At 39.2% G+C, this 13,925-nt stretch overlaps 1 protein-coding gene across 1 annotated transcript in view; it reads right to left on the bottom strand.

Annotated features, from left to right (window-relative positions):
• ak7b (adenylate kinase 7b) overlaps window positions 1-13,925 on the bottom strand; it is a 60,896-nt gene that overhangs the window by 36,903 nt on the left and 10,068 nt on the right. Inside the window, exons 3-5 of the mRNA XM_048600028.1 lie at window positions 13,700-13,808; window positions 4,010-4,104; window positions 1,504-1,605 (exon numbers count right to left, since the gene is read on the bottom strand). Coding sequence (XP_048455985.1) covers window positions 1,504-1,605; window positions 4,010-4,104; window positions 13,700-13,808 — 306 coding nt within the window. The remainder of the gene's footprint in view (window positions 1-1,503; window positions 1,606-4,009; window positions 4,105-13,699; window positions 13,809-13,925) is intronic.

The following is a 13,925-nucleotide window of genomic DNA, read 5'->3' as shown; positions in this document are numbered from 1 at the left end:
TTAGCTTCTAATATTTTCAGTACAGCAGATGTTAATCTAACTGGCCTGTAGCTTCCAGATTACTGTCTCATTTTCCAATCTAATGGGATTCACCCCAAATCAAGGGTGTTTTAGAATATTAAAACCGATGTATCAATGTATCTATCAATGTCATCAAGTAATATATACTTGTGATGGTATAATTTCCCTCTCATAAAGTTGTCAACTCATGCCATGCATGGCTCTATAGGTATGGCAGCTCTCCATTACCTTGTCCGAGGATCTAATCTTGATACTTCAGCATTTGTACTAGTGTGTATAGTGTATACACTATTGTATATGGTGAAGACTGATACAAAATACCTGTTCAATTCATCTGCTATTTTCTTATTTTCTTATTTTCCATTATTAATTCTCCAGCCTCATTTCTATAGCACTAATGCTCACTTAGTTAACTCTTTTCTTCTTTAAATATTCAGAGAAATTCTTACTATCTGTTTTTATATTTCTAGCTAAATTGCTATCATATTCAAAATTTTCCGTCCTTAATTTTTAGTCATTCTTTGCTTTTTTTTAAATATTCCGCCCAATTTTCTAGTCTACCACTTGTCTTTGGAAAATTATAGAAGAGTCATAGAATCTCTACAGTGTGGAAACAGGCCTTTCGGCCCAACAAGTCCACACCGACCCACAGAGCATTCCACCCAGACCCATTCCCCATAGCCCACCTAATCTACACATCCCTGAACACTATGGGCAATTTAGCATGGCCAATCCACCTAGCCTACACATTTTTGGACTGTGGGAGGAAACTGGAGCGCCCGGAGGATACTCACGTAGACAGTGGGAGAACGTGCAAACTCCACACAGACAGCCGCCTGAGGGTGGAATCGAACTTAGGTCCCTGGTGCTATGATTCCACGCCCCCACCACAACCTCCTCCCCACCACCCCCACCCCACCTCCACAACCCCCGATGCTTTTACTTTTAGTTTGATGTCACAATCTTTAACAGTTATATTTAACCACTGAATGTAATTCTATTCCTTGGTATTTTTCTTAATTCATTGGGATACATTCTATGAAATATCCTTTGAAATGTTTGCCACTGCATCTCATTTGACTTATCATTTAACCTAATTTGTCAACTCATTTTAGCCTGCTTTGGTCTCATACCTTCACAGTACCCCTTATTTAAATATTTTAAAAATTGTCTTGGAACCACTATTTATGGTCTGAGAGATTCATCCAACATTAGGAACTGAACATATAAGCTGCATTTTATCTTAGTTTTCATATCAAGTATGCAAACACAGAAACTGGCTATTTTGCCTAACTACCCCTGAAAGCAAATATTCTATATTTCTCAAGTACTCTGATGTTGCACATTCCACATTCTTGCCAATGTTCAGTTAAAGAAGCTCCTCCGAAACTCTCTCTTAGCTTCAGAAACACTGAACTATTAAAGCTGCACACAGGAAGTTTATTTTTTTTAAAGTTCAAGGTATTGTCCGTGATTACATACGGTTTTTCCAAGTTTGATAACCAGTTTCTCAAGGCTGAGGTGATCCTTAAAATTTGGATGGGCCTTTCTTCTACGATAGTCATCTTCTGTTAGTGGATCATCCTACAAAAAAAAAGAGTTAACTTTATTTTTTAGTCAATAAAACATATTACAACATCAAAAGCAAATGTAAAAATATACATCATCTTATGGTTACATGCAGAATATATGTATTAATGGAGAGTGTACAAGGCAGCAATTAAAGCATTAAGATGTTTTTCTCCAAATTTCCTCTCTCATAAAGGTGTCAACTCATGCCATGCATGGCTTTATAGGTGCAGTAGCTCTCCATCGCCTTGTCCAACATAAAATTTTGATGTTTTAGCACTGCCAGTGAGAATGTTTAGCTTCTCAAATATTAGTGGCTAAAACCAATCTCTCCTCACCGGAACATTGAGGTTTCCAATCAGTTCTGCCTCATTTAAGGGCATAAATCTGATGAAACTCAATCAAAAAGTAGGGAACAAATGGTTTCCAAAGGAGACTTGTACACCAGGCCCCGATGGTTTTCATTAAGATACAGGAATACCTGAGTTACCATGACATTAGGCATTTTCTTGGAAGAAATCTATCACAGTATGTCCTGATTTCAGTGGTACTGCAATTGATAAAAATCTGGAGATCAACATGCTTCATAACCTTATGGTGCAGTGATCTTGTTCCTTCCTCTGAGCCAGGAAGCCCAGGTTGATGTCCCACATGCTCCAGAGGCGTATACAAACATCCCTGAACAGATTGAATAAAAATATCTATACCATAGCCTTGTTGGTTGCATTTGCAGAGTCACTGGTCAAATCAGCAGTTTTGTTGAATCTGCTTTCAAAAATCTGCAGGAAATCACCAAGTCCAAACAAAAAAAATGTCAAGAACAATGTTCCTGCTGAACTATACACATCTGAACTCATTTGGATGGTACTATGTAGGATTTACTTCGTATTAAATGCTCAAATGCATAGCAGAGCAAGAAAATTTAAAGGTATGATGCTTTTAATGACTATCCACCCACAATTATAAACTTAAAAGGGAACCATTGCGCATAGCTATACAATCTTGAACTCAGACATCTGTAGCAATCAAGCGACACAGTAGATGTCACCTTCAAAGCTGTCACTTCTTATGGAATGATGCACTGGAGCAACAAAAATGTCCAAACTCCACGTAACTATCTAATACAGCACTATCTCTACTTACATCTGTGATTTTTCCCATCTTTCTTTATGAGGTTTGGGCCATACATGTCCATCTGATTGGTCTACACTTATGGGAAACGTACTGCAGTGGTTTGCCATTGCCTTTTGAAGGATAGCGCATCAGAAAACTCTCCCACTTCTTACCGCCTGCCATCAGACACACTGGAAGGATTTATAATATGATGATGAACTCAATTCTCCATGGTATGAACACGTCTTCCACAGCCATTAAGTTCTGGTGTGGGGCTCAAACCGAATGTTTCTGGCCCAGAGGTATGGGTGCTATCACTGCACCAAAAGTCCTTCTATTTCTGCTTCAAAAGCAATGAAAGAAGGAGTCAACAGCTGGACTGCAGCATCACTGCAGAGTGACATGATCTTAGGTTATCTTTATCTTCATGCCTGTTATCTCCCATCCTCCTCACCCTCAAGCTTTAGCAAAGGTTTCTGATGTATTGAGGTGGTTTCTAGAATTTTTCAAAGCATTTCAGAAATGTTGCAACCTCATTTTGCATGTCTTTTTAATGGTCCCCAGCCTTTTAAATTTCATCAATGCACGCTGTGTGCTTCCTGCACCCATACAAATCCTCAGTTGGACCGAAATGCAGAAAATTAGGTACTTCCATGCGGATACGTTTGAAATGTTCTCATCATTCAGACCGAAACTACATCAATTTTAGGATGCCTAGACAAGGTATCATCACAAAAGCTGGATGGCAATCAGTAGCTGGAATATTGGTGGCATTTTCCTTTCCCTGTTTCAGAGGAATAAAACGTAATTGCAGCAAGGTGCATTTAATTCTGTACACACTCGCAAACTGGCTCAGTTCATTTATTTTCACTGTAGAATAATTTAGATAAGTATATTAGGGAGATGACGACAACATGCTCTGCAAACACAATAACTGATGGGGAATCATGATGGCAATGTCCACCTGAAATTGCAGTTTAGATTTTAAGCCAATTTCTTCACAAGTTTAATAAATGTAACATCACTAAATTTATTGAGGAACAACTTGCACTTCAAACTATATCCTGCGGTCACGGTTTGTTCAATCAATCAACACATCCACAAATTTTTCACCCAATTCAAATTAATGGACAAATCACTCATGATCAATGGGTTTTGTATTCTGAAGGTTAGTTCCATCTTAAATGGTATTAGAACTCAATTGCAATAAACGCTTAATTTTGTAACATGCTTAAATGGTTGCTAAGTCATTTAATTTTCCTAATGATTAAATGACAAATGTCAAAATATTTTGAATTTTTCTTACAGGTTCGGTGGATTTAGTCTGTCCCCATGTCATTATTGTTGACAATAAAATGAATATCTTTGAGCCTTCGAAATTTCCTATCTCTGAATGCAGTGCTGTAAGGAGAAAAGAGAAAGGAAAATAAACATTACCGTTTTGCATTTTCCATGGTTTATTTATGTGGTTCAGAAAAAGCCAAGAAAATGTACAACATTTATTCAGAATTGTACTTTTAAATTTAATTGCAAAACACTGAGATTTAAAAATGATTGATAACTTGGTCAGCTTTCCCCCTCTGTAAGAAAGTCAGAAATTGCTGGAAAAACACAGCAGGTCAGGCAGCATCTGTGGAGAGAAAGTACAGTTGAGCAGAATTTGTTTGCTATGCTTGACACCTCCCAGGATAAAGCACTCCATTTAAGACTCGTAGAGTCATGGAGATGTACAGTGTGGAAACATACCCTTAGGTTCAACTGTCCATGCTAACCAGATATTCTAAATAAATCTTGTCCCATTTGCCAGCATTTGGCCCATTTCCCTCTAAACCTGTCCTATTCCTGTACCCATCCAGATGCCTTTTAAATGTTGTAATTGTACCAGCCTCCACCACTTCTTCTGGCAGATCATTCCATACATACACCACCCTCCGCATGAAAAAGTTGCCTCTTAGGTCCCTTTTAAATCTTTCCCCTCTCACCTTAAACCTATACCCCCTAGTTTTCAACTCCCCTACCCTGGGGAAAAGACCTTGATGATTCATCCTATCCATGCCCCTTATAATTTTATAAACTTCTAATAAGGTCACCCCTCAGCCTCCTATGCTCCAGGGAAAATAGCTCCAGCCTGTTCAGCCTCTCCCTATAGCTGAAACCCTCCAATCCCGGCATCATCCTTGTAAATATTTTCTGAACCCTTTCAAGTTTCACAACATCTTTCCTATAGCAGTGAGACCACAACTGAACACCGTATTCCAAAAGTAGCCTAACCAATGTACTGTACAGCTGCAATATGACCTCCCAACTCCTTAACTCAATGCATTTGATTGGCATCCCACTCATGACCTTCAATATTCACTCCTTTCGCTCCTGTCACAAAGTAGCAGCCATGTGAACCATCTAAAAGATGCAGTCTACAATAAATAGAGGACCAAGGGTCCTTTGCAAACTTTTCAAACCCACAAATTCTACTCCTGGAAGAATAAAAGTAGTAGATGCTCAGGAACACCACCACCTTCAAGCTCCCCTTCAAACAAAATGCCACCCAGATTTGGAACTGGATTACCAATCCTTCACTATACCTGGATGCTAGTTTTTTGTGATTCATGCCTGAGGACTCCTTGCCCTCCATCCCTCAGTGCTGCAGCTGTCTGCAGTTTTTCTCCATTTAAATAGCATTCAGCTTTTCTATTCTTTCTGCCAAAGTGCATAACCTCAGATTTTCCCATATTATAGATCATCAGCCAAGTTTTTGCCCATTCATAACCTCTCTGGACTCTTTGCGTCATCCATGCTATTTACCTTCCTACCTAGAAACTCCTGGGACTCCCTTTCTAACATCATATTGGGTGTCCCTACGCACCAAAGACTACAAACAGTCAAGATGTTCGCTGATGATTGCATAATGTTCAGCACCATTCACAACTCCTCAGATACTGAAGCAGTCCGTGTTCAAATGCAACAAGATCTGGACGATATCCAGGGTTGGGCTGACAAGTCACGAGTAACATTTGCACCACACAAATGCCAGGCTATGACCATCATCAATAAGTGACAATCTAACCACCTACCCTTAACATTCAATGATGTTACCATCACTGAATCCCACATTATCAACATCCTGGGGGTTACCATTTACCAGAAAATCAACCTGACTTGCCAAATAAACACAGTGGCTAAAAGAGCTTGTCAGAGGCTAGGAATACTTCAGAGAAGAATTCACCTGTTATCTTCCCAAAGCCTGTCCACCATCTGCAAGGCACAAGTCAGGAGTCTGATGGAATACTCATCACTTGCCTGTATGGGGGCAGCTCCAAAAACACTAAAGATGCTTGACACCATCCTGGACTAAGCAGCCAGCTTGTTGGCAATACATCTACATTCATCCACTTTCTCCACCACCAACGCTCAGTAGCAGCAGTGTGTATTATGTACAAGATGCACTGCAGAAATTCACCCAAGATCTTCAGGCAGCACTTTTCAAACCCAAGAGCACTTCCATCCAGACGAGCAAGGGCAGCAGATACATGGGAAAATCACCACCTGCAAGTTCCCCTCCAAGCCACTAACCATCCTGACTTGGAAATATATCGCCGTTCCTTCACTGTCACTGGGTCAAAATCCTGGAATTCCCTCCCTCAATGACTTTGTGGGTCAACCCACAACAGGTAGACTGCAGCAGTTCAAGAGGGCAGGTCACCACCACCTTCTCAAGGGCAACTAGGGACATGCAATAAATGCTGGCCAGCCAGCGATGCCCACATCCCACAAAATGAATTTGAAAAATCAACATATCTTTCTATACCCTTCTTCCACATACACTTCCCCTTAAATATATTGTATAATTTGCAGTAGCTACTCCATGTTGTAGCCAAATGCTCATTCAAGCCATTCTCTGTATCAGTGAGTTTCCCCTGAATTCTTTAATGGATTTATTAGTAACTACCTTTTATTTATATCCATGGCACAAATTAAAAGAAGAGGCCAGCACAGGAAAGGGAACAATGAGGATGGGAAGGTAAAGATAGTGTTGATGAGAACAATGGGAGGACAGAAGAGGAAAAGACTACATATGAAAAGCTGACAGAAGGAAAGGGAAGAAGAAGAAGGATGGGAGAGAAGAGGAACAAAGAGATGGGAAAACATAATCAAGGGAGAGAAGGGCAAGAAAGAGAGAATTGACAAAAGATAAGGTGTAAGAATTTTGAGTGGAATGGAAGTGTGTAGAGGGTCAGGAAGAGCAAAAGGAGAAAAATGGGAAAACAGAAGGTTGGAAGGAAAGAAATTTAAGAGAGAAGGAAGAAAGGATAAAATGGGGAGGGAAGGATATGAAGATGGATGCCACGATTAAACAGGGAAATTCCTTTTCTTTGATTGGCTGTCCAATTTTTGAATTGATTTCAAAGTTTCTGATGCTTGCTTTACAACCTGGTGTTCCTTACATTTCTTTTTAAAAAATATATTTATTTCCCTGTCAAATTAGTTCTTTTTTGTTTTCTAGGTAGCCCTGAATCATGAAGCCATGTAACGTTATGCTCATAGCATCACCTACAAATGAAATAGCCTAGGAATATAGAAACAACAACAATCCTTTGCATTTATCTCACACCTTTAACATGATTACTCCGCCCCACCCACCCCGACCCCTCACCCCCCAGCCAAGGTTTCACAGAAACATTACCAAACGAAATATGATATTAAGTCAGATAAGATGGTAAATAAGACAAATGTCCAAAAGCCTGGTAGGGAGACATAGGGAGGTAATTCCAGAGTTTAGATCCAAGGCAGTTGAAGACATAGGCACCAATTATGGAGTGATTAAAATCAGGAATGAAAACTGAAAATGCTGGAGAAACTCAGTATTAGGGTTAGGGCCGGGGTTAGTGTTAGCATCTTCAGAGAGAGAAAAACAGCAGTTCTGAAGAAGTCACATTGCAGTTGAAATGTTAACTCTATTGGTCTTCCACATTCCAACATCCGGAAACTTTAAGATGATCCAAAGCTTTGCGGTCTGTATCCTAACTTGCACCAAGTTTCATTGTCCTACCATTCCTGACTTACACCCAGCCAAGCAACTGTTCAATGTTAAAATTCTCATTCTTGCTTTGAAATCTGTCCAAGGTTTTGCCTCTTCCTTCTCTATAATCTTTGCCAGCCCTACAAACCACTCTCGAGATAACTGCATTTACCTAATTTGTGCTTCCTGAGCAGCTTGATTTTAAGTCTCCAACACCCAAGACAGAAAATGATTATAGACTTTATATAATCTATACACCTGGCTAATAGTAATGCAGTAAGATCCCAATCATAGTAGTGAAATTGAAGTCAACAGAAGAAAGATTGGAAATCAGATGAATTCATGAATCCATCATGACTATCTCAAAATACATTTTTAAATATAAAATTAAATTAAAACTATAAATCTGCAGAGATTAGTGAGTCAGAAGATTGGTCAGATTTTAAAAACCAGCAGTCCCGGCTGCAGAGAACTCCAACATCAGAAGGCTGTGGAAAATATGAGGTTAAGGAGCTCAAGTTGAATAATGACTGAGCTGTGTTAGCAGGTTGTTTAATGGTCTCAGGAAGAGACCTTAACTAAAGAAAATAGCTAACTGAAGAAAAGAAACTATAAATCTCCATACATTAGTGGGTCAGAAGATTGGTTACATTTTAAAAACCAGCAAAGAATGACTCAAAGAGGGAGAAAATAGAGTATGAGAGAATATGAGCAGATGGTAATATTGGATAAGTGAGACCCCAGAGTGATAGGTATAAATCATTTTTTTACTATTTGTTTACTTTGGTGGTCATTTGCTCAACATATTCACAAGAACATAAGAGTTTATTAAACAAAAGAAAAATGCAAACTATGTTACACCATATCAAACTACTTGAAACAAGTTCATTGCAAATATCAGAAAGAGAAAAAGTTGACCATTTTACTCTCAGCAACAGGTTTACCAACACTCAGTTTACTGACCACACTTTAAAGCTCTTTGCTCAATTACCAGGTAATTGGTTTCGTGTTGGCAAAGTTCTGCATTCATTCAATGCTATTTTCTTCAGTTACTGTCTCTTCCTGAGACCCTTAAACAACCTGCTAACGCAGATCACTTACTATTCAACTTAGGAAAGAGGCCATTCAGCCCATTTAGTGTACGCTGACCCTCCGAACAGCATTCTACCCAGACCCAGATCCCCACCCTATTCCATAATCCTGCATTTATCATGGCTGGTCCACTTAGTCCACACATCCCTGGACACTACAGACAATTTAGCATGGCCAATCCACCTGACCTGCACATCTTTGGACTGTGGGAGGAACCTGAAACACCCAGTGAAACCCACACAGACATGGGGAGAATGTGCAAACTCCAAACAGTCAGTCAACTATGGCTGGAATCAAATACGTACTGTGAGGCTGCAGTGCTAACCACTGAGCCACTGTGCCACTCCTTAACTTGGGCCCCTTAACCTCATATTTTCAACAGCCTTCTGATGTTGGAGTTTTTTGTAGCCTTGACTACTTTGGAGACTGCCATTAACAGCACTTCTGCTGTTATAAACATTTTCTCTCTGGATGAATGTTAATACTGCAAGACTGCTTTTGAATAATTCTGACTTTGTGTTACTGAATTCTTGCCAAGGGTCTTGAAGTGACTGCAGAGATACAAGATGTACGAGTTATAATCTTCCAACATTTTTTAGATTCTGGAAAGGTATCAATGTATTGGAAATAGCAAACATAACATCTTTATTCAAGAAAGGAGGGAAACAAAAAGCAGGACACTCTAGGCCAATTAGTCAAATATCTGTCGTACAGAAATTGCTAAAATAAATTATTATGGAGATTCTGGCACAATACTAATGAAATCATAATCTAATCAGTCAGAGTCAACATAGTTTGGTGAAAAGAAAATCATGTTTAACCAATTCATTAGAGTTTTTGAGGAAGTAACAATTGAGGTGCATGAAAGGTGTTCTTGGATTTCCAAAAGGCATTTGTTAATGTGTTACAACAATGGCTACTACATGGTATCGGGGTAACATAGTAGTTTGGATAAGGGATTGGCTAGCTATCTGGAGCAGGAAAATGTGTTCTCTTTTGTGTTGGCAAGTTACACCAACTGGACTGCTACAGGGATCAGTTCTGGGGCTTCAGCTATATACAATCTATACCAATGACTTGGATAAAGAAACCAAATGTATGGTAGCTAAATTTGGCAGCAACAGCAAAATAGGTAGAAAATAAGTGTCAAGAAAATGTAAAGTTAAGCAAAGAAAATCGACTGATGGAGTATAATGTGGAAAGGTTTGAATTTGTGCATTTTGGCAGGAAGAATAGAGGGATTGGAGAACTCTGATTCAGAGGGAACTGGGTGTCCTGATACATGAATCCCAAAAATTCATATACAAGTACAAGTTAGTTAGTAAGGCAAATGGAATGTTGGCATTTATTACAAGGGGAATGGAATGACATAAAGCCAGAGTCTGAATGTAAAAGTATGGAAATGTTGCTGCAGCTGGACAAGAACTCAGTGGGATCATATTCAGTAAGCTATGTAAAGCTTTGGCCCCCTTATTTGAAAAATGATGTAATTTTGTTAGAAACTGTTCAAAGAAAGTTCACTCAACTCATTCCAGGGATGAATGAGTTATCTTATGTAAAAAGATTGGAATGATAGCGCCTATATCCATTGGTAATCTTATTGAAACTTATGAGATCCTGAGGGCACTTGAGGTGAATATCAAATGGACGTTTCTTCTGTGGGGGAGATTAAAACTAGGGAACACAGTATAAGTGTATGAGGTCTCTCTTTGGGATAGAGGTCCTGGCTAATTTTGTTCCATTGTTTAAGAAAGGTAGGAAAGACAAGCCAGGAAACTACAGGCCTAACATTAGTGGTAGGTAAGTTATTGGACAGGATACTGAGGGACAGGATCAACCAACATTTGGATAGTCAAGGTCTGATTAGGGATAGTCAGCATAGATTTGTACTCGGGAAGTTACGTCTGACAAATCTTTTAATTTTTTGAAGAGGTAACTGAGAGGATAGATGAGGGCAGGGCAGTGGATGTTGTCTATATGGACTTTAGTAAGGCCTTTGACAAGGTCCTGCACAGCAGGAAGTCATGAAGATTAGGTCTCATGGGATCCAGGGAGAGCTAGCTAATTGGATTCAAAATTGGCTGATGGTAGGAAGCAGAGGGTGATGGTTGAAGGTTATTTCTCGGACTGCAGGCCTGTGAGTAGTAGTGTGCCACAGGGGTCAGTGCTGCGACCTTTGTTATTTGTTATTTACATAAATAATCTGGATGTGAATGTACAAGGCATGATTATTAAATTTGTGGATGATGCAAAATTAGGAAGTATCGTTGATAACGAGGAAGGTAATCAAAAATTACAGAGGGATCTTGATCAGATGGGGAAGTTGGCTGATGCAAATGCAATCCAATACAGTTAAGTGTGAGGTTTTGCACTTTGAAAACTCAAACCAAGGTCAGACTTATACAGTTAATAGTAAGGTCCTGAGGAGCGTTGTGAACAGAGGGACCTAGGAGCACAAGAACCTAGTTCATTGAAAGTGGCGTCACAGGTGGACAGGGTGGTGAAGAAGGCATTTAGCGTGCTTGCCTTCATCTGTCGAGGCATAGAGTATAGGAGTTGGGATGTTATGTTACAGTTGTATAAATCGTTGGTGAGGCTGCACTTGGAGTATTGCGTACACTTTTGGTCACCCTGTTATAGGAAAGGCATAGTTAAACTGGAAAGTGTGCAAAGAAGATTTACGAGGATGTTGACAGGACTAGTAGGCCTGAGCTATAGGGAGAGGTTGGCCAGGAAAGGAATTTATTCCTTGGAACGTAGGAGAGTGAGGGGTGACTTTATTGAGGTGTGTAAAATCATGAGGGGCATAGACAGGATGAACGTATATAATCTTTTTCCCAGGGATGGAAAATTGAAAACTAGAGGGCATAAGTTTAAGGTGAGAGGGAAAAGATTTAAGAAGGACCTGAGGGACAACTTCTTCCCGCAGAGAGTGGTGCGTGTATGGAACGGGCTGCCAGAGAAAGTTGTTGAGGCAGGTATAATAGCAACATTTAAGAAAAATTGGACAGGTACATGGATGGGAATGGTTTAGAGGAATATGGACCAAATGTGGGCAATTGGAATTAGCTGAGTGAGCACCATGGTCAGCTATGGCTCTGTGAAGTTTTGTTTTCTTTTAGCGGGTCATTAGTATGTGAAATTCTCTTCACCAGAAGGCATTAGAGGCTACATCTTTGAAGTTATTCAAGGCAGAGTTGGATAGATTTTTGATATCAACGGGAACCAGATAGGAAAGTGGCTGAGGCCACAATTAGGTCAGCCACAATCTTAATACAGAGCAAGCTTGAGGGGCCGACTGGTCTATTCTTGCTCCTAAGTTCTCAAGCCTTTCAAGCCTTTTACAAAGCTGCAAGGATTTTGGGCTTCCAATCCCACCATTTCTTAATTAATTGTATGCATCTCTTTGGATTTCACCAACACTGCAACTAGCCTTGGAGCTATGCGTAATTGTGTAAACTAGATGGACAAGGAAAAATATGTTTCATTTCAGATTCATGTTGACTAACATCGTATCTATTTCGAAGTGCGTCAGAGGTACTAAGATGCCTATTATCTGATATCAGAAAATCTATCCTGGTGATTTTATGAATGTTTCCTTGCCGAATATCCTGGGAAGCGCCTCTCCACATCTTGCAAGTATGAATTGTTCAGTGGCCGGAATGGTGGCTTTTAAAATTAGCTTTCAATTGTCAAAACTCTTACTGATAAAAATCCCTCCCACAGCTGGTAATTAATGGTAGAAGATTTAAAAAGTCTCATTTTCAATTTAAAACAAGTGGCAAGGGAAAAGGAGACAATAAGAAGAAAAAACTAAGAATTGAAAGCATGTATAGAGTGTTCATAGTTTTATATTCATGCAAATATATTTATGTTGGTACTTTTTTCTGCAAGTTACAGTTCATATTCTATTGATAAAGCTATTGAAGATATTTCCCTGAGTTGGTTGGCTGTCTAAGGGTGAACGATAGAATTGTTTCATAAGTTCTACAACGCTCAATAACACTATTAGACAAATAAAATAATTGCCAAAATAAAATTGTTTCATTATATGTTCCTACCTTATTAAAAAATTAAACGACTAAATACAGATGAATACTTTAATCATTGATAATTCATGTGGAATGCAAGGTACCCTCAATACCCTGATAAAAGAGCATATATTTCCATTAGAGACAACAAGGTGTAGAGCTGGATGAACACAGCAGGCCAAGCAGCATCAGAGGAGCAGGAAAGCTGACGTTTTGGGTCTAGACCCTTCTTCAGAAAGTGTCTCAGATTCTCCAGCATCGGCAGTTCCTACTATCTCTGCAACATATATATACATTGTATATTTACAGAAAACAAATAAAGTGAAGCCAATACTGAAGATGATGCACCAGATCGAATCAATTACTTAAACCATAATCTAAACACCATGGTTGGGCGTATTAAATTGGAGTCCTCTACAGGGATAAATCTCACTGACAAGAGGTTAATTACATATCTCAACTGTACCATTCTCCATTTATGTGTTTCAGGTTTCTAAGGAGAGGGCATATAGGGGGAAGGATCACTGGGCTGAAAATATTAATTCTGCTTTCTCTCCACGGATCCTGCCAAACCCTGCCGAGTTTCTCCAGTAATTTCTGTTTTTGCAAAACCTAGCAGGAGTTCTGTTCTGAATTAGTGGGGGAAGATATAAGCCCCCTTTTGAGTGTTTTATAAAATTCAGCACACCATTTCTTTAACAAATGAAACATTAACAACTTCTCCAAGAGGTAACTAAGACAAGGATTTTTATTTTGATCTTGATGGAACACTGATCATTTGGGGAACAAAAAATATGAAAGACATTAAGCAGATGACACATAATTATTGTTGAAAAAGGAAGTGATAAGTAAGAACCTGAAACTGTCCATGAGGCTTCGTCAATTTGCTCAGGTGTTTCTATGATGTTATAGATGATGATGTCACAGTCCAGAAGATACTCCAATAGTTGGTCCCTTGAATTAAACTAAAAAAAATGTGAAAAATAAGCTATGTTTTTACAGATGTCCACATAAAATGATTCCCAGCTATGAACATAACTTTACCTTTGATAAAAAAACCCTACAAAATGGGTAAGAAGTCA

Source organism: Rhincodon typus, chromosome 8, assembly GCF_021869965.1.
Source record: "Rhincodon typus isolate 14 chromosome 8, sRhiTyp1.1, whole genome shotgun sequence".
In the NCBI taxonomy this organism is placed as follows: domain Eukaryota; kingdom Metazoa; phylum Chordata; class Chondrichthyes; order Orectolobiformes; family Rhincodontidae; genus Rhincodon; species Rhincodon typus.
This window is presented reverse-complemented; position numbering and strand designations above follow the sequence as displayed.